The sequence below is a fragment of the Podarcis tiliguerta genome, assembly GCF_965153285.1.
Source record: "Podarcis tiliguerta genome assembly, chromosome: 2".
Taxonomy (NCBI): Eukaryota; Metazoa; Chordata; class Lepidosauria; order Squamata; family Lacertidae; genus Podarcis; species Podarcis tiliguerta.
In genome coordinates this window covers 120,607,514-120,631,005 of record NC_139535.1, presented here as the reverse complement: position 1 = coordinate 120,631,005, position 23,492 = coordinate 120,607,514, and the positions used below count along the sequence as shown (strand labels likewise).

General features: G+C 44.7%; 2 protein-coding genes across 3 annotated transcripts in view; one reads left to right on the top strand and one right to left on the bottom strand.

Moving 5' to 3' along the window:
- Window positions 1-5,518: 5,518 nt before the first annotated feature.
- On the top strand, window positions 5,519-18,041 carry MVB12A (multivesicular body subunit 12A). Its single transcript, XM_083428329.1, has 9 exons — window positions 5,519-5,870; window positions 7,155-7,253; window positions 7,764-7,860; window positions 11,282-11,408; window positions 11,495-11,611; window positions 16,450-16,559; window positions 16,845-16,909; window positions 17,119-17,175; window positions 17,293-18,041. Exons 1-9 carry the CDS (start codon window positions 5,802-5,804, stop codon window positions 17,353-17,355), a joined length of 804 nt encoding a protein of 267 aa, XP_083284455.1. The 5' UTR covers window positions 5,519-5,801; the 3' UTR covers window positions 17,356-18,041.
- Window positions 17,802-23,492, bottom strand: part of ATP13A1 (ATPase 13A1) — a 46,202-nt gene continuing 40,511 nt past the window's right edge. The window contains exons 23-26 of one of the 2 annotated variants that reach the window (XR_014508262.1): window positions 21,855-22,367; window positions 20,366-20,477; window positions 18,774-18,917; window positions 17,802-18,195 (exon numbers count right to left, since the gene is read on the bottom strand). Coding sequence is in view for 1 of the 2 variants with exons in the window: in XM_083428190.1 (XP_083284316.1) it covers window positions 18,085-18,195; window positions 18,774-18,917; window positions 20,366-20,477; window positions 21,855-21,997 (510 nt within the window). In the remaining variant the exon portion in view is untranslated. The remainder of the gene's footprint in view (window positions 18,196-18,773; window positions 18,918-20,365; window positions 20,478-21,854; window positions 22,368-23,492) is intronic. The other variant, XM_083428190.1, reaches the window with a different exon arrangement.

The window sequence follows — 23,492 nt, the reverse complement described above, 5'->3', positions numbered from 1 at the left end:
GTCATAAGTTGCTGAGGACTGCAGGAAAATTTCTCCTCCTGTGTATACTGGTGATAAGAAAGAAGAGAAGAACAAACACACAGCGGCAATAGGACCTTTCTTTTTCTCTGCATTTGGGGCTCAAGTTGGCTCCCATGCTTTGTAAACATTTTTGCACCTTTGTCTAATTCCACTCTCTTGAGGTATTGATTTGCTGTTGCCTGGTAGCTGGTCTTTTACAGCCTTGTCCAGTTATTCTAGCACTTAAGTAAACAGGCTGACTGTATATCCTTGAATTGCTAGTATTGTCAGTGGCTTGTCATGCAAAGTATGATTTCCTTTTATTTGTTTATTTTTAAAGGAATGAAACTGATAAACAGTTTTCTCAATTACAATTAAAAATGGAGCAAAACCCTTTGGTGCAAAGATAATATGAAATATTTTGCAGATCTATCCATAGCTTTTAGAAGCTATGCTTTTATAGTGTTGCTCTTTTGTCTCAAGCATTTTTTTAAATATAATTTTTATTAACAAACCAATCAAATCACATTAATTCCAAATTACAAAGCCATTTTTAAAAAAAAATTGTTGGGGGTACCCATACTTCGAGCTCAGAAAGGGATCCAAACATCTCTCTTGCTGCTGCTTTAATATTCACAATTCTGTCCAAATAGTATTCATAGTTCTGTCCAATCTTCTCTTTATTATTTTCCTCATCATCTTGTTGTTATCATATATTCCTTTCTTTGTGACCTCTGATAGTCTCCACAAGCGGGTTAAAAACAAACGTCGTTATATCCTGTGTGAATTTTCCATTCCTCCAAGAGTCATATTCAGACGCCATTTCAACACTTCCGTACAAAACATTCTTAAAGTCTGCCCATTAATCCTCGCAGGCCTGTCACTCTCTCCTCGATCTTCTTAGGGGGTTCTGCCAGGTCAAACTCACAGTCCGCTATAATAACAAAACCATGGTCTCCTCCCCCTCGATTGTAAATCCTGCCACCAGGCCTGCTTCCTAACGAGTCTCTTTTTGTAACTGCGTCATTCCAAAGGCCTTTCATTCCTTTCCAAATATTCCACAAGCCAAGTCTTTGATTAGTAATTCATTTCCACACAGTTCTTAATCCTCCCGCTTATAATTATTAATTGCAACGATTCTTCCTGAGGGGGGATTGTTAGGTAATCACATAAGATAAAAAAAGAAAAGTTTCCCCCCATTCCGTCCCGTTCCAGCATACCAACCCTTTGATGTGTCGTCTTCTTGCTTTATTTTCCTGTTGAATCCAACCCGTCGCTCCACTTCACAGAGGTCACTTCAATTAGCAGTCTTAACTCCAGTTCTTCACTCAAAATATGTGCATTTGCTTCTCTCTAATTGTTTATTTTGAGCTGCTGCAACCAGGCTGCGCGATCAGAGACAGCGTCCGGGAGAGCCATCCCACACGAGTGCTGTGTGCCTTGTGCCCTCACCCCCTTCTTTTGAACTCGGGGGTGATTTTTGGCAACCGCAGGCGAGGCAGTGTTCCCCATTCCCTTGGGGTAACAAGGGAGGCTGCATACTCCCATATCAGCCTCTTAATTACCTCATGTGAGCCGGAGAGATGGTATTGTCGGCCACCTTCCAATGCCCCCCTAGTGGCCCCCCCTCCCCGGTCTCAAGCATTTTGTTTGGTGTTCTAGCTGCTATTTAAAAATGCTCACTCACTGGATCATCACCTTGTCATGGTGAGTGGGCTTGCATGTTCCTATGATCCTGTATGGGATAATTATTCCAGAACAATGTTGAGTAGACAGGAGGAGTTGATCATGTCAGATCACTGTCTATCTCTTCCTGGCTCTGCTTATCTATGTTTTATTACTTTCTCTATCCATTGTAAAAACACCATCACTGGACCCAACAACATCAAACATACCATCTACTGGACAATTTCTTTCTCTCTTTCTCTTTCTTTCTTTCTTTCTTTCTTTCTTTCTTTTTTTCCTTCTTTCCTTTTTTCTTTCTTTCTACATTGTAAAAACGGTCTGACACTGGAACTCAGAAGTAGAGTCCAGTGAGCCTGTTCAGGGAAGATCTATTGGGGGAAAGTGTTGTTTTAAAAAGGGAGCTAGGTGATGTGCAGGAAGATAGGGCTGCCAGACCCCCAGCATGTGCTGCGAGGGGGAAAAGAGAGCAAGCAAGCTCTTGGAATTTAGAGCAGAAGGTGAACAGGAGGCAGATGAATGAATTGCTAGGGGTGGGGGTGCCAAAAGCAGAGACAGAAGGCATTTCCACTGAAGAGGTGCTTAAGCTTTGGAAAAAGGAGTGTGCTAACAGCAAAGAAGAGGAAGGGGGGCTTCCCCCACAGCACTCCCATCACATCACACTATCCCTCATTGCGACACTTTGGGGCAGTGATTGGAAAATTCCCCAGCAAACAGATTGGGGGGGGGGGGGGAGAGGCATAGCTCCAGAGGTGGTCTATCTCTGTAGACCATTCCCCACGTCTGTCACTGACTATTTTGCATGGAAATGTTCAGAGGGTTTTGAATTTGCTAGATAATGAATCTGAAGTGTCATGGAGTGTTGAATGTAATTGGGACACTGCAAGCCCCCACCTCTAAGGAGGAGGCTCAGCAGTTAGTGGGGCCTGTGGGCTTTTGGAAGCAGCACATAACCCATTCTAGCCCAGATCCTGAGACCAATCTATCAGGTTATCAGAAACAAAACACAGTTTGGGTGGGGAGAGCAGCAACCAAAAGTGTTATCTGAGGCTAAATCTATTGTAGCTGCACCTATGCCTTTTGGACCTTACATCAAAGAACAGCCTTTTGAGTTACAAGTGTTTGCAAATGAGGAAGGGGCTGTTTGGAGTTTGCAGCAAAAGGGACCTACAGGGAAAAGAGTGCGTCTGCCTAACACAGAGTACTCTCCATTTGAGAGGCAGCTTTTGGCGTGTTACTGGGCTCCAATTGGAGAATAGCCTTTACCAAAGGTGTCATGGACACTGAAGACGCTTAAACACAGGACGAAAAAGAGAAACGTGTTAAGAGGAAGGTACACTTGGCAAACTCACCAGGATCAACTTCCGCCTGGAAACCTATTTCCCCACTGGAAGGATGTGTGGATCCAGAATTAGCCTCCACAGTCACTCATGGATTCACTGTTAAGACCACGTTCATGGAAACAAATCTTACTTGGCTACAAGTGATCGTCAAAGAAGAAAAAAGATTTAATTTTCTTTTTCTGCAGATGTTGTTAAGCTTTCAGCTGGGTTGCATCCTGGCCTTTGTTAAAGTGCTAGAAACAGCCTTGTTTGCTTAATTGGAAAACAGGGCTCCGGAGAGGGGCTGCTTCAAATGGTGATCGCTCAAGTGCTGCTGCTGCTGCTGGCACTGACAAAGCCCAGCCCCCTTCCTTCTCTAGTCAGGGCAGGGAGAAGCCAGGAGGGAGGGAGGAGGCGCTGCTGCCGCCACTGTGTGAGGGAGAGGGAAAGAACACGCGCACTGGCGATCCAAACGGTGATTCCCGGACTGTCCGCGGGCCAGATCCAGCCCCCGGGCCTTAGTTTACTGACCCATGGCTTAATTGATAGACTCGCACAGCCTGACTTGGGTATGCGCCAGTGATCTAGGATGGCCATGTGCCCTACTTTACAAAAGACAATCCTCTGTTTAAAGGGCTGCGCAGACCTAGTCTTAACATCAGAGGCATGGTTGGTGGTGACAGAAGAGAGAGCTTTCTTGGTGGCTGCTCCCATATTGTGCAATTTCCTCCTTTTTCTCTTTCCACTAAGACCTTCCTATTCAGATAGGCCTTTGAAAACTGTGAAGACAATGTGGAGCAATCAGTATTTTACTGCTGGTTCTAAATGTGTTTTAGCTGTTGTTCTTAACTAGTTTGTTTTTATTGCTTTGTATTTTAGAATGATGCTCTTAAAATGTTGTAGGCTGCCTTGAATCCCAGCTTGAGAGGATATAGATACACTAAGTAATAAACCTTACAGATTTAGAACTGGGAGAAGAGGCCCTGAGCTAGCTTGTGCATAGTTGGCACTTGAAGAATGAGCAGGCACACGGGTCAAACTTCCCCCTACCACTGCATTTATTTGTTCGCATTACAGCCAGTGCTTTTCTTCTAGAAAAAGAGGTTTGAAGTTGTTAACAGGAAGTTGCCACATTTTAACCAGCGCTTTTCTTGGGGGTGGGGGTGGAATGCTGGTGCTGCATGCTTTGAGTACCCCCTGAAAAAAAGCACTGATTACAGCTGTTACCGGAAAAATCCGAGGGCTCCCTTGGACAAAAAGTAGACACCAACCAGAGTAAATTGGAGCAAATCAGCAGCCTGTAGGCTTGGCCTTTATTGTACTGTTGCAGCAGGGTGTTCCCCTCACTCGCAGGAGAGAGGAAAAGACCCAGAACAATGGTGTGCAAGACCTTATAAAAACTTTTGAAATTCCCCTCCTCTAGGTCAAGCCCACCCCCAGAAACATCATGCATACATTACAGAAAGGAGGGGTTGAGGGAGGAGTTGTGGTGGTAACCTGAGTGTCCTGTCACCTGGCTGGTTCCTCCTTTCTCCCCCTCCCATGAACCAGTTGTGAATAACAAAGAAAAGGTGCAGTTTCCTTCCCCCTGAGGGGAATCCGGCCATGGTCCTTTTGTTGCTGTCTGCCCTGAATATACAACCATATGCAGTCCATTGTGTTCATGATGGTGGTGAGTCTGAGCCCATCAGGATGCTTATCTAGCTTGTCATGCCCCTCCAGGTGCAGTAGTCGGGTACGTGACTGCTCGCTCAGGGGATTATGGCTGACCGTCACCAGGTCACCCCCCTTAGCTAGTCCTTGAGATATGGAGTAGAATAAAAGTGGAACAGTGCAAATCTGATGTATGGTTGATTTTCTATGAATTTATAACAGAAGTGTAGCATATGTAGTGTGTGAGTGTGAGTGTGTGTGAAGTCTACAAACTGAATGATGGGGGGGGGGGTTTCCTGCTACACAGCCATAATTTATAAATGCATCTATACATATCAATTAGCATATGCAGTTTTTTCTTTTTATTGTTGATGTGCAAGTGGCCACCCTACAACTATATATATATATGAGCAAGGCTGCAACGGAGTACCCTGGACTCTTCAAAACAATTCTTAACAGTTTGAATGACGTAACTTTATCTGTGTAAAAATACATTAAAACCACAATATTCTATTTTAAAGAACGGCTATTTAAAAAGGTAACCAACTCTATGAGGTGACTATTAATAGTTTGAAAAATGGAAGCGAGTCACGTGCATGTGAAAACCTCACATTCCCCACCTCCACAGCTGCTCCTCGGTGAAGGCACTGCCCAGCTCTGGCTCTGGGAGTTTGCTCATTTAGTTATTTCATAAAACTTAGGTGCCGCTTGATTGTAACAAACTAACTTACTTCCAAGCGGCTGACAAAAAAGTTCTCCGCGCCGGGATGGGCGGAGCTGCCTCTCATTGGCTGGCCGTGACTCCTCCTCCCGGGACGGAGGACGACGAGGCCGGGCGCCTGCGCGCTTCTTCCTCCTTTCCCGAAATGTCCGGAGGAGAGCGAACTTTCCATTGGCTGCGCCAAGGCGTCCAATCGGAAGAGGCCCGCTGTGAGCGAACAGGCGGACGAGCCAACGGCTTTTTCTTTTGAATCGGGGGGGGGGGGGGCAGAGCGAGAGGCGCCTCCCGGGACGGACGGACAGACCGACGCCCCTGCGCTCGCTCGCTCGCTCGCTCTCTCCGGCGGACGCCCGCGCGGGAGTTGGCGCGCCTCTCTTCTGTTCTACCGAAGGTCGCCGCGGAAGAGCGAGGCCGCGGGCGCCATGAGCCCTCCGCTCACCGGCCTGGGGTGGAGCTCCGCCGCCGGCGCGGCCCCCGCGGGATGGACTCCGGTGAGGGACGAGACCCCCCAGGGCGGCCCCGGGTGACCCCGTCCCCCTCTGCGCTTCCTCGGGGCTCGTCTCCGTCGCTGCCTCAGAGGGGCCGCCCGGCCCCGCGCTCGCCGCCCTTCGCCTTCCCGGCGCGTCCTGAAAGGAGGGAGAAAACCGTCCTAACGCGCCTTTTATTTTTACCTCCATCTTGAGGTTGGTTAATTCTAGCTAGAGACGCGCCCAAATTTTCAGTACCAGGTGAGCGACGAGGAAGAGCGCCCCGAGGAAATGCAGAAGGAGCTACAGAAGAGTGAGAGCCGTCCGTCTGTTGGGCGTCGAGGGAGCCAGGCATGGGGGCGGGGAACAGCCCACACCCTCTTGGTTTTAGAGATTAAGCTCTGCGTCTTTAGTGAAGAGATAATAGTGGCTTGCTTTGCAGGGCTGTTGTGAGGACCATTTATAATATAATTCTATACGAAGTGCTTTTGAACAGGAATTCAAAATATTATTGTTCTGCTGGGGGTATCTTGAGCCCAGGGCTGAATGGAGCTTTGGAGTGGGCAGCTGCTAGAGGCCGTACTTAGACGTGACAGTGCTGCTATAGTATTTTATACCAATGAATTGCTAGGTCCTCTGGTATTTTAGACCGAATAAGAACCTGAGGCTCCACTTTCGGACATTATAGCCCCTCTTTCTAGCATATGTATAGTTCTCTTCTGCATCTCTGCTGGCTATCTTGCAGCCCTGAATACAAAGACCAGGTGAACATTGCTCATCTGTCAACCAAGCTAAGCAGATGATAATTAAAGGTCATCTGACAGTTTGGCAACAGATTCTTGACTTGGTTTCAGTTAGTCAGCAACATGTATGTGCCCTTCAGCATTGTTGCAGTGTTGACGTTTCACTCCACGCACATTAAACTGGTTTCGCTACAGTGTGGCCTGGCTTGTTCATTCAGTAACTTCTTGCTTCCTGGTGTTCTGAGCTGTAGTCCAAAGGTTACAAAACCATGGACTGGTTTGCTTTCTGCCCCACCCACGCCACTGTGTCCATCCTTCACACCTGCTTGTGTCATTGTTCTATTTTATAAGCAGCACCTGTTCTGCAGGAGAGTTCCTGTGGCACAATTTCTTTAAAACATGGCTTTTTAAGGCTCTGTGGATTTATTATTATTGTTATAAGGCTCTGTGGATATTAACTTGCAAAATCTATTTTCTCCCTGTGACCCTTTCTCAAGCAAATAGATCAAGACAGTCCTTTTGCCTGTCGCTTCATAGATGTTTTGATCTCTCCTGCTGTCTCTAGATCACATCCACTGTAGAAGGAGCACCTGCAAACTTTGGAAAGGGATTTGCACAGAAATCTGGTTACTTTCTATGCTCTACATCAGCTATAAACAGTGAGGTAAGGAGGATGCCAGGGTTGCAGAGAGAAGCTTGGTGCCAGTAATGTCAGGACTGGTCGTTGTCCTCTTCTGATCACCACACAAACGCTTCTTGTTCTTTTATAACTTTTTATTGTGAATTAATAAACTTATAAATGGTTCTTATCTTTAACTACTGTTCCTCAGAGTCACTTATTTCAGATACCTTCTGAGCTCTGCTTCTCGGTGACCAGCCACTCTCAAAATGGCGAAGGCACCCTTCCTTTCACTTTCCTGCTCTTTTTCCTACCCTCCTGGCTAGAGCTGGCTTGTATCTCCCCTCCTCCCAATCTGAGCTAGAACTGAACCCTTGCCTTTCCTGGGAACAGCCAGTCCCTCCCTTTTGTTCCTCTTGCTCTCTTCTGTTAGATTCACTGCTCTCCTTCCCCCCTTGGGGAAAACTTTCTCCCTCTGGGAAACTGGAAACTTCTAACTCTTCCCTGACAAGTAACTCAGTGCTGCTGGACTTTATGAATTCTGCTTCTTTTCAGAACCCCACAGGTGATGTACTTTATGATGTCATAATCCTGAGTGAGAAAACCCCACTGCCTTATGGATACACTTACGCTAAGGAATTTTTGGATCCCAGTAAGTCTGCCTATTCATTGATACTGTTTTGGTATAAATCTGTTTATAACAACAGGTCTTCAGCACAAACTAACCAAAAATAGCTTACATTTCCATGTATGTACCTAAGATACTTTGTGGTCCTGGGCTACAACAGCTATCCTGTAGGGTTAGCTTGTATCCCTTTGACCCAGCATAGGGAAGCTCCGTCCCTCCAGATGTTTGGGATTACAATTCCCATCATCCCCGACCACTGGTCCTGTTAGCTAGGGATGATGGGAATTGTAGTCCCAAACATCTGGAGAGCTGGAGTTTGCCTATGCCTGCCTATGACTTATTACATAAGTGTGAGTTGCTGTTATAACAGTGTAGAACAAAACCTTTGTTGCTTCCCTCTGTGAAGGAGCCTTCCCAGACCTGCTGAAAGGCAGTTATTTAAACTGCTTTAAACAACATATTTGGACCTGGCCAATATGGCCAACTATTGCCCAGTCTCAAATCTTCCATTCTAGGCAAGGTGATTGAGCAGGTGGTTGCTGAACAACTCCAGGCACACCTGCAGGATGGTGGACCATTTGGATCCCTTCCAGTTCGGATTCAGGTCTCATCATGGGACTGAAACCGCCTTGGTCGACGATCTCTGGCAGGCTAGGGACAAAGGTGAAAGCTATTTCCTAGTTGTTCTGGTTTTCTGAGCGGCCTTTGATACCATCGACCATGACATCCTTCTGGACCATGTAGAGGAGCTGGGGGCACTGTTATACAGTTATTCCGCTCCTTCCTCCTGGGCCGTGTTCAGAAAGTGGTGGTGGGGGATGAGTGTTCAGACCCCTGGGCTCTCACTTGTGGGGTGCCTCAGGGTTCCGTCCTCTCCCCCATGCTTTTTAACATCTACATGCAGCCGCTGGGAGAGATTATCAGGGGGTTTGGGCTGGGTGTTCATCAATATGCGGATGATACCCAGCTCTACCTTTCTTTTAAATTGGAACCAGTGAAGGCGGTGAAGGTCCTGTGTGAGTGTCTGGAGGTGGTTGGAGGATGGATGGTGGCTAACAGATTGAGGTTAAATCCTGACAAGACAGAAGTACTGTTTTGCGGGGACAGGAGGCGGGCTGGTGTGTGGGACTCCCTGGTCCTGAATGGGGTAACTGAAGGACCAGGTGCGTAGCCTGGGAGTCATTCTGGACTCACAGCTGTCCACGGAGGCGCAGGTCAATTCTGTGTCCAGGGCAGTTGTCTTCCAGCTCCATCTGGTACGCAGGCTGAAACCCTATCTGCCCCGTGGACTGTCTCACCAGAGTGGTGCATGCTCCAGTTATCTCCCGCTTGGACTACTGCAATGCGTTCTATGTGGGGCTACCTATGAAGGTGACCCAGAAACTACAACTAATCCAGAATGTGGCAGCTAGACTGGTGACTGGGAGTGGCTGCCGAGATCATATAACACCGGTCTTGAAAGACCTACATTGGCTCCCAGTACGTTTCTGAGCACATTTCAAAGTGTTGGTGCTGACCTTTAAAGCCCTAAATGGCCTTGGTCCAGTATACCTGAAGGAGCATCTCCACCTCCATCATTCTGCCCGGAGACTGAGGTCCAGCTCCGAGGGCCTTCTGGTGGTTCCTTCGCAGCGAGAAGCCAGGTTACAGGGAACCAGGCAGAGGGCCTTCTCGGTAGTGGCACCTGCCTTGTGGAATGCCCTCCCACCAGATGTCAAAGAGAAAAACAACTACCAAACTTTTAGAAAGCAGCCCTGTTTAGGGAAGCTTTTAATGTTTAAGTGGCTTTCTGATTGTTGAGGCTATTTTTCTACATCTTTCTTTAAAGCTATTAAGACTTCTGTCTCTTAATAGCTTTCGTCACTTTAGCAGTATCACAGCTTACAGCTTTGAGATAACAAAAATCCATTCCTGTGGATACAGTGTCAGCCTGCAAAGTAGCTTTTAATTTCTTAAACACATTTTTGTCAAAGGGGGAAAAATCCACTTAAAGCTTCACAGAGGTTCCCCGTGTCTGTTTAAAACTTTCTCATTTCACACCATAAATCCTGCTTTTTGTCACTTTTTCTCAACACCTTAAACAGTAGCTTTCTTTCCTTTATTATGAAAAGCAGTTAACTCACCAGGTGTCAGTTTTCACTGACAGACACAGAAACTCTTTTAGGTTGTAAATTATCCCATTCTGAAGAAAATTAAGAAAGGGAGGCGTTTGTATGGCTTTGTAGTGTGGTTTGGGCAAGATGATGGTCCTCTGCTTCCAGTCACTTGACCCACAGAGCAGGAAAACAACCCTCTGGCAGAGAGGAAAAACTTTTCAAAGCAAGAGGGTAATCCCTTTATTTCAACTTTTCGGAGGGAAAGCTGCCAGCCAAATGTGCGTGCAATACCTACCTCCATAGGTAAGGAGCCAGTGAAAGACTTTCAATCCACCATGATTCATCCCTTGGAAGTCCATTCCTGTTACAGCTTTGGTTGGTCATTTAGTCCTTTTCTTGATCCTCCATGGGGGAACTTTGTACTGCCTCTCATTTTTTAATTGGTTATGATGATAAGGGATAATGGAACAATTAACCTACTTCTTGAGGATATTTTTCTTTTTTGCCCTCGGGCACAGATGAACTTTACACATGTAAATGGGAACCAAATCATTTTCTCATGTTCCACATGGCCTTGTGACTGGGACAAGGCAGAACTGTGCAAGTTTGTTCAGCTTAGTTTTGACTCATATATAGCTGCCCAAACTCAAAACTACTGCATTTGTGAACCTATTATTTATTTAACAATATTTGAATACTGTTTCCTTAGGCTAAGTGGCTCCTATACCTGAAGTATCCCTTAAAGATGCTGACCTTTCTGTTGAGTCAGAAGATGCTATAACGATATTTGATCATAATCTTTGTATATTTCTTTATAAACCCTAATAAAAACATATTTATTTATTTTAAATAATCTAAAAGAAGACACACAGGAAAAGGGAGGAAGAATGTTCATCTCATAATCGAGATATATCAAAAGTTAGGTCTGAGGACTGAATCTGTTCTAAGTTTATTTTGTAATTATTGAAAGTAACTGATTTCCAGCAGATTAAATTACTACAGCATGTTTACCCGTGAGCAGGTATTTCAGGCATCATAAAACTAGCCAAGCACTGTTCTGCGAGAAAGCAAACGGAGCCTGATTTTTCTGATCCTGGAATCTGTGGCTCTTGTCTTAACTGTGAGAACAAATATGGAAAAACACCTGCTCCACATAAGAACAGTGTTCAAATAAAATCGAGTCGTAATTGAATCTCTCTCTGTGGGGAAGGACTTCTATATGCCATTTGCATATTCTTTTACCTTCCCCTCCACCTTTGGATGCATAAGCCCATCTAAGGAAGGCAAGGTGTTGGTGTTATTCTGATGTGATTTGGGTGTAATCTCCTCTTCCTGCTTCCCTGCTGCAGAAACCTCCCTCTCCAAGAAGAAGAGACTGTGCGTCAAGCTGATTCCATTGACTGCAGCTGAAACAGCTGTGTTTGACATCTTGCTGAGTAGCAAACATAAAGTGATCCCAAATTATATGCGGATAGGGTGAGGCACTCAATCTATAGTCATTGTTCTCATGTTGTAGCTCCTGGGAGACATGCTTTTGTTCTAACCATATTCTTCTCATCTAGGGAAATGAGTGGATTTGCACTTTGGTGTAAAAAGGAGCACATTCTCAAGCCCAAGCCCCTTCCCAAGCCACGGAAAGTGAGCCTAGAAATGAAGCACCTTTCATTAGAACCAGATGGGTAAGTTTTGGACTTGCTGTAGATTATGTCCAACTTTTGTCACAAGCACATCATTCTTGATGTTATGTGAGCCACCATGATTTCCCATCTTCACTGGGATAGGCTCTATCCTATAGAAAGTAAAACGCTAGGCCAGATTCTTGATCCATCCAAATGCCAATTGTTCTCACCTGCTTTTCTCAGTTTTAACGTTCATTCACAAAAAGATCAGCTAAGTTGCCAGACCAGATTGCCACCTGTTGCTTCAGGGTGTTTGAGCTTTCGGCACATGCGTTCCAGCTTCCAGGCTTCTGTGGGACGCAAATTGCTGGTGAGGATAAGCATGAACTGTGGCAGAGAGCCTGTTACCTCTGTCCCCTTTATTTGCATGGGGTGGGCAGCAGATGGAAATTTTATCAGCACCATAACAACTGTCTTAATGTTTCTAAAACTGGATGTATGGCTTCTTTTATTAACAACAAAAATACAAAAATTATTCCTCAGAGTCACTTATTTCAGATACCTTCTGAGCTCTGCTTCTTGGTGACCAGCCACTCTCAAAATGGGGAAGGTGCCCTTCCTTTCGCTTTCCCGCTCTTTTTCCTATCCTCCTGGCTAGAGCTGGCTTGTATCTCCCCTCCTCCGAATCTGAGCTAGAACTGAACCCTTGCCTTTCCTGGGAACAGCCGGTCCCTCCCTGTTCCTGTTGCTCTCTTCTGTTAGATTCACTGCTCTCCTCCCCCCCTTGGGGAAAATATTCTCCCTCTGGGGAACTGGAAACTTCTAACTCTAACTCTTCCCTGACATGACCTTCCAGATCCAACAGGTCATTATTTTAAAAAATTATCCAATCCCCGCTCCAGGAAATGCAGGATGCCTCTTCTGTCTTTAACATCTATCAATAATTTATGTTTTATTCTTGGTTTCTTCCCTCTCCAGATGAATCTTGAAATATGTCTTTGCCATTATTTGAAGCAGCTCACATTGCTTATCACCAGGACTATAAATAAATAAATGAAATAAAAACAGCAATTTTGGCAATACATTCATCTTGATCATTGATATTCTGCCTAGTAATGACAAATTAATCTTTCCCCAGATTTCCATTTTCCTTTTTATTTCCATAATTTTTCATAATTATCTTTAAATATATTATTAGCTGTCAACTGTATTCCCAGGTATTTGACTTTTTAACATATATTTATCTCTGTCTTCTGCTGTATCTCCTTTTTATGTTGCTCTGAAACATTCTTCACAAAGAGTTTGGTCTTATTCTTACTCAGTTTAAAACCTGATAATTGTACAAATTCCTGTATTTTTTCTAATACTTTCAATAATGAATTTATGGGGTCCTCAACCATTATTAGGGGACGCGGGTGGCGCTGTGGGTAAAAGCCTCAGTGCCTAGGGCTTGCCAATCGAAAGGTCGGCGGTTCGAATCCCCGCGGCGGGGTGCGCTCCCGTTGCTCGGTCCCAGCGCCTGCCAACCTAGCAGTTCGAAAGCACCCCCGGGTGCAAGTAGATAAATAGGGACCGCTTACTGGCGGGAAGGTAAATGGCGTTTCCGTGTGCTGCGCTGGCTCGCCAGATGCAGCTTTGTCACGCTGGCCACGTTACCCGGAAGTGTCTCTGGACAGCGCTGGCCCTCAGCCTCTTGAGTGAGATGGGCGCACAACCCTAGAGTCTGGCAAGACTGGCCCGTACGGGCAGGGGTACCTTTACCTTTACCTTTATAACCATTATTACAAGGTCATCTGCAAATGCTTTCAACTTGTATGCTTTATTTCCTACTGTTATTCCTCTTATGGTTTCATCTGCTCTTATGTTTCTCACCAGGACTTCTAATATTAAAATAAACGAAAATGGTGACAAGGGGCATCCTTGTTTTGTCCCTTTCATACTACATTTTTTCAGTAGTAACATTATTCAAAATTAATCTTGATTGTTGCTCTCAGTAAATTGCACTTCTAACCCTTTCTTCTAATTCCATCTTTTCTAAAACCTTATGCATAAATGACCAAGAAATATTATCAAATGCCTTTTCGGCATCAATAAACATGAATGCTGCTTGTTTTTCATTTACTTCCAGGTATTCTGTGACATCAATCATATTCCTTATATTATCCTTCATCTGATGTCCTGGAAGAAATCCTGCCTGGTCATATATAACAAGATTCCTTCCAATCTATTGGCCATAATATTTTACAAATAATTTATAATCGTTATTTAACAAGGGAATTGACCTATAATTCTTAGTTAATAACAAATCAGTCTCTTGCTTCAGAATTAATGTAATAAAGGCCTCTTTCCAAGTCTCTGATACTTTTCCTACTTTTAAAATTCTGTTCATTAAATTTGGCAATGGTTGCAATAAACAATCCTGTAATTTTTTATAATATTTTGATGTTAATCCATTCTGTCCTGGTGACTTCCCTATCTTTGCTTATTTGATTGCATCGGCTTCCTCAGAGATATTTAATAGTGCATTTAATATAATTTTGGTTTAATACAGTGGTACCTCGGGTTACAAACACCCCTGGTTACAAACACTTCAGGTTACAGACTACGCTAACCTGGAAGTAGTACCTCGGGTTGAGAACTTTGCCCCAGGATGAGAACAGAAGTCATGTGCTGGCAGCGAGGCAGCAGCAGGAGGCCCCATTAGCTAAAGTGGTACCTCAGGTTAAGAACGGACCTCCAGAACGAATTAAGTTCGTAACCAGAGGCATCACTATATAAAACCACTCCTCACTTCTTAGTTTTGTCTGAAGTTATAAATTCCATTCCAATTCTTATATTTATTTATTCTATGTCTCTTGGCTACACGAGTTTCTTGTCAACAAACTATATCTAGATTTTGTTTCAGTATTACGTGTTCCATTTTATTCCTTTTTACTTTGCTATTTAATCCATTTACATTCCAGTTTAATATCTTCCTATCAGCCATTTTAATTGTCAATTATTAACGCCTTGTTTTTTCTTTTCTTTCTTCTTGCTTATCTATACTATGCTTTTCTTCCTCACCTACCACTCTCTCTGGTTCTGTCAACGGTTTAGTCTCTCCTAACTCCTTTCGCTATGTCCTCAAAAATTTCTGGGCCTCCTCTATGTTAGTGAATCTACGTTTCTTGTTTTTGTATGTGAAGGAAATCCCTTCTGGAAATTTCCATTGATACAGTATTATGTGGTTTCTCAGGGCATCTGTCAGAAATGTATAATTAATGTGTTTTTTAAGAAGGCATGCAGGAATTTCCTTCAGGATAATATTTTTACCTCCAATTTGCAATCTGTTCATATAATTGGTTTGTATTATTCTATCCTTAATAGATTTTGAGTTAAAGGCCACCAGACAATCTCCTGGCAATTTTTTAATCTGCAAATTTTGAATTCATCTGTCAATTGAACCATCCAAGAATTCTTGTTCAATTTGTAGCCATTTTGCTAACACCTCAGTTAAATATTCTCTTAAATCCTGTTTGCCTTCTTCTGGGACACCTCTCAGCCTAAGAACCAATTCCCTGTTTCATTTCCAAATTGATTTTTTGCAGGTTTGCATTATCACTGTGTAACAATTTCCTCTGATTGCCATATTGCATTTTAACTGTATTTGAATATTTCAAAATATTGATGGTTTTTATAAAGGAAAAATAGTAATGCCAGTCAGAAAATTTTAGATGACTAGGTGGAAGCTGACTGCATCAGCACCCACAGGTTAAGGCAAAGAAGTTGTTTCCCATTCCCTGGAGCCTTCTGTAGGTATATGGTTGTATCCATTGCTACTTCAGCTCAAAAAATCAGGTCCATTAATTTCACTGGGTTTACGCTGAGTTTTTAAGTTAGTTTGCTACAACCCTTAGCCTTTTGTTGTATTAGCCAGTCAGAGCTGGTGACCCCCCCCCCCTGTTTCCGGATGGTGAGCAGCAGCCTTGATTATGACATGCTGTGCTTTGAAGAAGCTGCAGGTATCTGCAAGGCTCAGCAAGACAAAGAACCAACCCATGGTCTCATTAGCTGTGGATGGGGGCACATCCTATCATACTGAGTCACTGCAAGGCTCAGTGAGTGAATCTTGCCAGAATAAAAAGAAAGTACCGTATTTTTCGCCCTATAGGACGCACTTTTTCCCCTCCAAAAATGAAGGGGAAATCTGGGTGCGTCCTATGGGGCGAATGCAGGCTTCGCGGACCTCTCCGCAAACAGCAGGAGCGCTCCCGCTGCTTGCGGAGAGGTGCCTGCATGCTGAAGCCTGCGCGCGCTGAGCTCAGCGCGCCCAGGCTTCGCGGACCTCTCCGCTAGCAGCGGGAGCGCTCCCGCTGCTGGCGGAGAGGTGCCTGCATGCTGAAGCCTGCGCGCGCTGAGCTCAGCGCGCCCAGGCTTCGCGGACCTCTCCGCTAGCAGCGGGAGCGCTCCCGCTGCTGGCGGAGAGGTGCCTGCATGCTGAAGCCTGCGCGCGCTGAGCTCAGCGCGCCCAGGCTTCGCGGACCTCTCCGCTAGCAGCGGGAGCCAGCACTGGGCTCCCACGGCTTGCAGAGAGCTGCCTGTTTGGGGGCTGGGGTCGGGGGAAGCTCGAGCTTCCCCAACCCCGCGCCTGGGGGGGGAAATAATTTTTTCCCTTTATTTCCCCCCCAAAAAACTAGGTGCGCCTTATGGGACAGTGCGTCCTATAGGGCGAAAAATACGGTAATTTGCTGTCTGCATTTGTTCAGAACATGCAACCCCAAACAAATTAGAAAAATGCTACAGAGAAAGCTAGCATAGAAGATGGGAAATCCATTGTGTGGCACTCTTGAGTCTGGCTTGTAATTCACCAGGAGTCTTTATAAGATTGCTGTGAACAACTTTCTAATCTAATCCTGCAGTGTAGTCCTTCCATCAGAAAAGCCTGTGGTTCCACCCGGTCCCAAAAGGCAACCTACCCTGAAGCGGAATGAGTCTATATATGACACTTCAAACGTCTATGGCATCTCAGGTAGGTATCCAGAATTCTATGGGCTGAGGCACTAAAACTTAGTTTGCTTTGTGTGAGTTGCTTTTTCCTTGAGAGCTCTCTCACTACTTTGCTTAGGAGCAGAGATTGCTACTTTTTCAGAACCTGTCTTGCACAGACTCTTGGGCTGCTCTTGCTTTCATAGGAAAATGGCAAAACAGCATTGTGATTGAGTGGAGCATTTTGCCCTGTAGATGAGGGGTGGCAAATGTTTCCTTGTCCTTTACACTGTCACATGAATAACCTAACTCTTTTTCTCCCTCTTAGCCATGGATGGAGTGCCCTTCACCCTGCACCCCAAGTTTGAGAGCAGCATCTCCAAGGGCACAAATGTAAGAATTAGTCTCAATTCCAAGTGTGTTGTCAGTACTGTAGGATCTGCCTTTAAGGGAAGATGGGGGTGGCAATCAGAATTTGTTTTCCAGAGGGAATGGTGGTAAGAGTTTTTAGTTGTGCCAATATTGGTTTTGAGGTGAGGTCTTGGGAAATTAAGATGTGGTGAGGCAAAAAATAATTGCTTTGTTTGCTCTTTATTTTCTAGGCCTATTCTCTGTTTAAAAGCTTGCATATCAAATCTCTTGCCGATATTGAGAAAGAGGTAAGCAGCAGTTGAGGCTTTTCAATGTACTTATTAAGCTGTCCTTAAGAGAAATTTTGAGACTATCATTCCTGTGTTGTGATGTGATTTATAAAGGCTGTTTTGTTTTGCTTTCAGTACAACTATGGCTTTGTCGTCGAAAGAACTGCTGCTGCTAGACTCCCCCCCAGCATCTCCTAGCATCAGTAATTTGTTTGACAGTGTGCCTTTTTGCTATCGGGACTCCTAGCCCATTCACCACATAGGTGTTCTTTAAAAAGAAATAACTAGCAGGTACATTACTTTAGCAGCTCAAGTTTGTAAATATAATCTTGCCTGATGGCAGCTAATGCTACCCCCTGTACTGTATTTCTTGCTGATAAGTATCAAACTTCTGTACAGTGTATATGTTTTACTTTCTATGCAAAGCACTACTTTTATGAGCAGATTTTAGCTTTACCTTTAAAAATATTAATGGCCTTTCTGAGTAGGCTGCCTCGTATATATAATGAAAGTATGACTTCCATAGAAATACAACACTAATTTTAACTGAAAGTGAAATGAGAAGACTTCCAGCCCCAAACTCCCAGGATGTTGAATTGGGCACAATAGGAAAGGATTTTACCACAAAGAAAACTCCAGCCATATTTCAAAATGCATTGATTGCCATTTAATTACCAAATCCCATGACCACCTTTTGAGGAGTGTAGGGGTAGTATAAAAGTCAGCAGGTGCTGTCATGTCTGGGAAACAGGTGGAGCTTGGTGTAGCCCCCGGGGCATCACCTTTGTTGTGGTTTCCAAAACAGCACAATGGGGAAGTCGCCTGCCAGTACCAAACTGGAGTAAGAGAGGGCTGTCCAAAGAATAAATATTCTTCTTGCAAAACTGTACAGTGGCTGTTCCTTTGTTGGCCAGGGATCTGTTCATCTCAAGAAGGCACTCTGAGCTTTGTGCTGCCAAGAAGAAACTGTAGGATTCTGTCTACAAGTAGGGCAGTGACAAAGTTTGCCAGAAGAACTTGAGTGATCACCATCTTGAACTGCAATAGAAGGATAAAAAACCATGAATGTTCCCCAATAGCAACATTTATTCCACTACACTTTTTGGTGACTCGCCAAAAATAATTATCTTGAGCTGAATTGAAATTGTGCCACTATCACAGTAACCTAAGGAAGCAACTTAAGCTGGATTTGTGAACATATTCATGACTGGTTGGAAATATTGCATTGAGACCAAGTACAAAGTACATGTTTGCCACTTAATAGCTCACAATAGCTGAACTACAACACTGCCAACATCACTATTTTGCGGGGGGGGGGGGGGCGGCACAAAAAAGGTACATGTTCAGTCCTAGTTGTTATTCCTTTTGAGTACAGTTATCAGGGATCACATTTTAAGATATATGCATTTCCTTGAGTCACTCAGGGATGATGAGAGTTGCAGCCAAAACATCCGGAGGGCACCAGGTCAGAGAAGGATGATCTAGGCTCTCCCTGGTTAAGATGCACACTGCTAGCTACTTGCCAGTTGAACACACATTTCTGAAACTCCCCAGTAGAAAAAACCCGCTAAACACATTCCCCAAGTAAAGACCTAGGAAGGATCCTGCCTACTCACCTCTGTTGGGATGTCTACCAGTCCAAACTGTTCATTGAACTCGGGAGAGGAGCCTGTCAAAAGGGCTACAATGGCCAGCCCAGAGAGAATGATGCTCCACAGCAGAGGTTTGTTTTCCCGCAGGCTTTCCATGAATGGATGGCCCTTGAGCAATGAAGACAAGGATGGAAAGGGCAGTCAAGAACCAGATTGCAGGTATCACCAACCCAAATACTATCACCCCAAATAGTCGTTTTTTGTCTTCAACATACATGCATCTGGAGACTGGTTGCATGTTGCAGGCCAAAATAGCAATGTCTATTGGCTAGCCATTTATTTCATTAGCAAGATTTTTGTGAGGTTGAAGTTGATTTTAATCTCTCCTAGGCTGGGTGGTGGTGGGATTGGAACCAAAGACATGGTCTGCTCAATCCAGTGCCCTGCTGATGGTGGGTAGAAGAGCACTTGCACGCCTGTTCTTTTTTTTAAAAAAACAGCAACCACAACTATTTCCCTCTCATCAGGGAGGAAAATGAATGGTAATAATGCCAGCTCCTGGGCTGAGTTTATTTCTTGGCCCAGGGGCATGTTGGAAGACTGGGAAGGCAATAGATCCTTTGGATTCATTGCCTCCCCCTGGTACATCCACTTTTATTTCCAGGGACAAGAGGGTTGCAGGAAATATGTGTATGTCAGAAAGCAGTCCGGGTATTTATTGGAACACACAGTCGATCTCAAGTAATGGATTTCACAAGACTTAAATGCAAATTTTTGGCTTAAGTTGTTTCCTTTGTACTCAAGCTTATCCCAGCCATATGAGCAATTGTCAAAAAAGGTCTGGCTCTCTTTGAACCTCTCTTCTGCCCCCACCAATAAAATGAAAATACCGTATTTTCCGCACCATTGGACGCACCGGATCATAGGACGCACCAGACCATAGGAGGGGGAGAACAGGAAAAAATTTTTTTTTTCTTGTTCTCCCCCTCTAAAACAAGGTGCGTTCAAGGTACATTCACCAGAGCTTGTGGGGCTGGCGGTGGGGGGAAGCGCTGCTTTCCCCCACCGCCAGCCTCAAAGATCTGTGAAGCCTTTGGAGCGCAGCGCCCCGCTGCCCTGGAGAGGCTTTGCGCGCAGCCGTCCCCAAGCTAGAGCAGCGAGACGGAGCGCTCCACAGTGCTCCGTCTTCCTGTTCTGGCTTTGTGCTTAGCGGCGCAGCCTGCATTCGCTCTATAGGACGCACACACATTTCCCCTTAATTTTGGGAGGGGAAAATGTGCGTCCTATAGAACGAAAAATACGGTATTTAATACTTCTCATAGTAGGGCACCCTGAAGAACTCAAAGTAGAGCATCAGATCATCTAATCCTTTTGCAACATGCAGACTATTCAAACTAATCTACACAGACAAAGAGTTTCAGTACTTGGCCTGGCAAAACTTTCTAGCACTCCTTGTTCCACATGGCTTCACACTCCCTTTGAGATCCCTGGCCACCAGCATCTTGCAGAATGGCCTTCAAATGGAGAATCAGGCTCCAGCACGACAGGTACTAAGTGAAGCAGGGAAATAAATTACAGCACACCCTAGAGAGCTAAAAAAACTGAGCACACCTCACCTTATAGTTGATGGCAAATGTTGCCATCTGCATGGCCATGGACATGATGTAAACCGTGCTGTTCACCAAACTGGGTTCAAACTCTTTATAGAGATCTACAAAATCATCTTTCCTTAAAAGAAACAGAGAAAGGCTCTTGACAATTTGACTCCTTAAAATTCAAGTTATTGCCCTAGAAAGTGTAGGGGCACATGGTAACCAAATAGCAGCACCAGCGGGCTACTGAGCCTCCACCTCCCATTTCCTTCCCTGTCTTGACTTGGGACACAGTATTTCTACACTTTTGCTTCTCATTTCCTTGGCTTTTCATTCTTATTTTGTCAGCTCTTGGGTTTCTTGCTATTCCGTTTTCGTCTCCAAACAGAACTATTCTGTCCTTTCTCCCTGTGGTGTGTTGGATGCTGTTCATGGGAAAGACTTGTTGGAGGAGAAGACCAACATTGTTAGAAATAAAACAGAGACCAGCTCCCAGGCCTTCCTCAGCAGTCTCCTTCGCCAATTCCCCAGCAGAACAGGTGACTTTTCCCTTTGCCCTCTAAGCGCGCCTGGGCATGCAGCACATCCCCATTTTTAAAACATGTCCTGTCTGACAGTGGCTATGGCACTGACTCTCTTGGGGAAGGGGAGCGTCCCTATACAGCGCCACTCTGATCACCACTTGATACACAGAGAGAAGGTTTGTGGCAAGTCTGGGGAGGGAGTGGCTATTCTGTAACCATTTTCTGTGTGCCAACAATACACGCCTCCATCGTGGATGAACTGCCGCCAGAGGGTGCAGCTGTGGCCCACCTCTGAGAGTGCTCAAGAGTTGAGCAATAGTTGGGCCCAGACCTAGAAGGCTGTTCCTAAGCCTGGCAGCTGTTCACCCAACAACGCAGTCATCCTTACTGGCGCACAGAGATAGGTGCCAGTTTTATCTTCATCAAGGAGTTTTGGTTGACTTCAGCCCTACATCTGTCCACTCAGACCAGAGGGGTAAACAAGCTCATGAGTTGGCATCCCACCCCCCACCCCCTGCCACTCTAAAAAAACCCAAGGAAAACAAAAACCTGCTTTGTGTAGTAAGACACCTACAAGCATGCTACAAGTCCCAGAACTATCTGGCCACTCCTCAGGAGACTTAATGGAGGACTCCCCTAATCCTCGTGTTCTCCCAGGGGCCAGTTGTGCAAGGTGGAAGGACTGGGGCTGATGGAACCCTTTGGCTATCTCTCCTCCTCCTTTACAGGACCCTTTTCCAGGGCTTCTCTGAGGAAGGACCATGGATGGATGCAAGGGGACAGCTCTGACTGTCCTAGGACAGTGATCGTGTTAAGCCACAGTTTCATGGATGTCTCTTGCATTCACACCTGCCCTGGGAAGTGTGTTCATGTTAAGGGAACAACCTTCCTTCTGGCCCATATATTCCAGCCTGTCGATACCAATTCCACTGTGAGCAATATCCTTTCACATTTTCATAGTTCCAAGCTTAAATCCAAGCAGCACTCACTTGGGGTCACTGCGGGCCTGTGCACCTCGATACAGATAAACCAGGCTGACAAAGTGAACCATGAACTGCAGCAGCACTGTAAGAACCGTGTAGAGGTTGAAGATATTAGGGAGTGGACGCTCCCGGGAGAGGGTCTTCAGAGGCTGGAAATAAGAAGAAAAGGGGTCAGGACCAGGCAGCCACAAGCCGCCCCAAACGGCTGGGGCAACCCAATCAGAAGGGTGGGGTACGAATAATAAATGTTATTAGCAGCAGCAGCTGCCCTGGGTTTGTGAGCCAGCTGCATTCTCTTGCAAATATTTGGGAAGCAGCCCATGTTGAACCCTGCACACACCAACCGCTTTGGAAAGTGGTCTCAAAGAAAGAAAAAAGTATGTCAATGTGGCAAGGCAGACCAATTTTGAAAGTTGCTTTAAAACATGGAAGGGCTGTAAGGAAAGAGTGCAAATGATGAACAGAGTAGAACGGCGTTTTCTGGGCAGAGGAAGTGATGGTCGCCTCCCTTCTCATCACCTTTCTTTTTTTTTTTAAAAAAAATAATATTTATTAGATTTTTCACCAATACAAAAACCAAATTGCAAAAACAAGCAATAAAAATAGTGAAAATAAGGAAAAAGGAAGGGAAAAGAAAGAAAGAAAAAAGAAAGAAAAAGAGAAACAAGTCCCCCCAAAATACATAATAAAAAACCCCCCCTCCCCTCCCCACCAACACAAAAATCAAACAAAGAAAAAAGACAAAAACATTCAAAACAAAACAAAAAAAATTCCACCTTTCCAAATCCATCCTTCATAACTTACTTTCTCGGCTTCCTCCCACCCTCCCTCTTTGTATTCCAGTAATTAATCAAGTCAGCAAATTCCTTCCAAATTTCACTACTTATATTTGTTTAACTTAGTCCCTATAAACCTTATTTCCTCATCAACTCACCAAATAGACCCTAATTCACTAAGTAGTAAAGAAAAAAGATACAAAAGAAAAAATATAACCTTAATTCTTACCCTCTTAGTTCCTAATATCATATACCTTTATATCCTAGTGTCTTAATTCTTTATCTTATTTCACTGGCACCAAATAAAGTCCCCTCATCATCTCCCAACAATTCTTAATCAAACAATAAAAAGGTAAAATATTACTTTAAAGAGTTCCCATTTTATCCCACCATCTCTTCCACCCGGTTCCGGGTTCTGCCAATCCTTTTTACAAATTCTAAAGTCTTTCATATCTTCAAGATAGTTCTCTCATCCCGGTTCCCTAATATCCGAGGCTTTCAAATCATCTCCCTTGGCTGTCTGCAAGTTCTTTTTCCAGCCTGAAATTGAGCCCCAAAAAGCTTTTTCCCCAACGTCCCCTTTATTCCTCTTCAGCACGCTTGCCCAAACTCTGTATTTCAACTTATAGGCCAAAAAGTAATCCAAAGCGTACTCCACACTCTCTTCAAAATTTCTGAAGTTCATTTTTCCAAACTTTCCATCAGAGCCACTCTCCAGAAAATAGCTCATCAATTTTGCATCACTCAGTCCACATGGGCCACTGGCTCTCCAATTCTGTCCTTCAACCTTAATGATCTCAGAGTTAAATTTGTGTCCATCAATTTGAGGCAATATTGCTGCAACTTCCACATAAGATTTCTCTTGCAG

Excerpts from the sequence above, each read along its gene's own strand:
- MVB12A (XM_083428329.1), top strand. The coding sequence starts at position 5,802 with ATGAGCCCTCCGCTCACCGGCCTGGGGTGGAGCTCCGCCGCCGGCGCG. Across the intron at positions 16,560-16,844 it reads AAACGTCTATGGCATCTCAG|CCATGGATGGAGTGCCCTTC; the intron begins GTAGGTATCCAG and ends TCTCCCTCTTAG. Across the intron at positions 16,910-17,118 it reads GCATCTCCAAGGGCACAAAT|GCCTATTCTCTGTTTAAAAG; the intron begins GTAAGAATTAGT and ends TTTATTTTCTAG.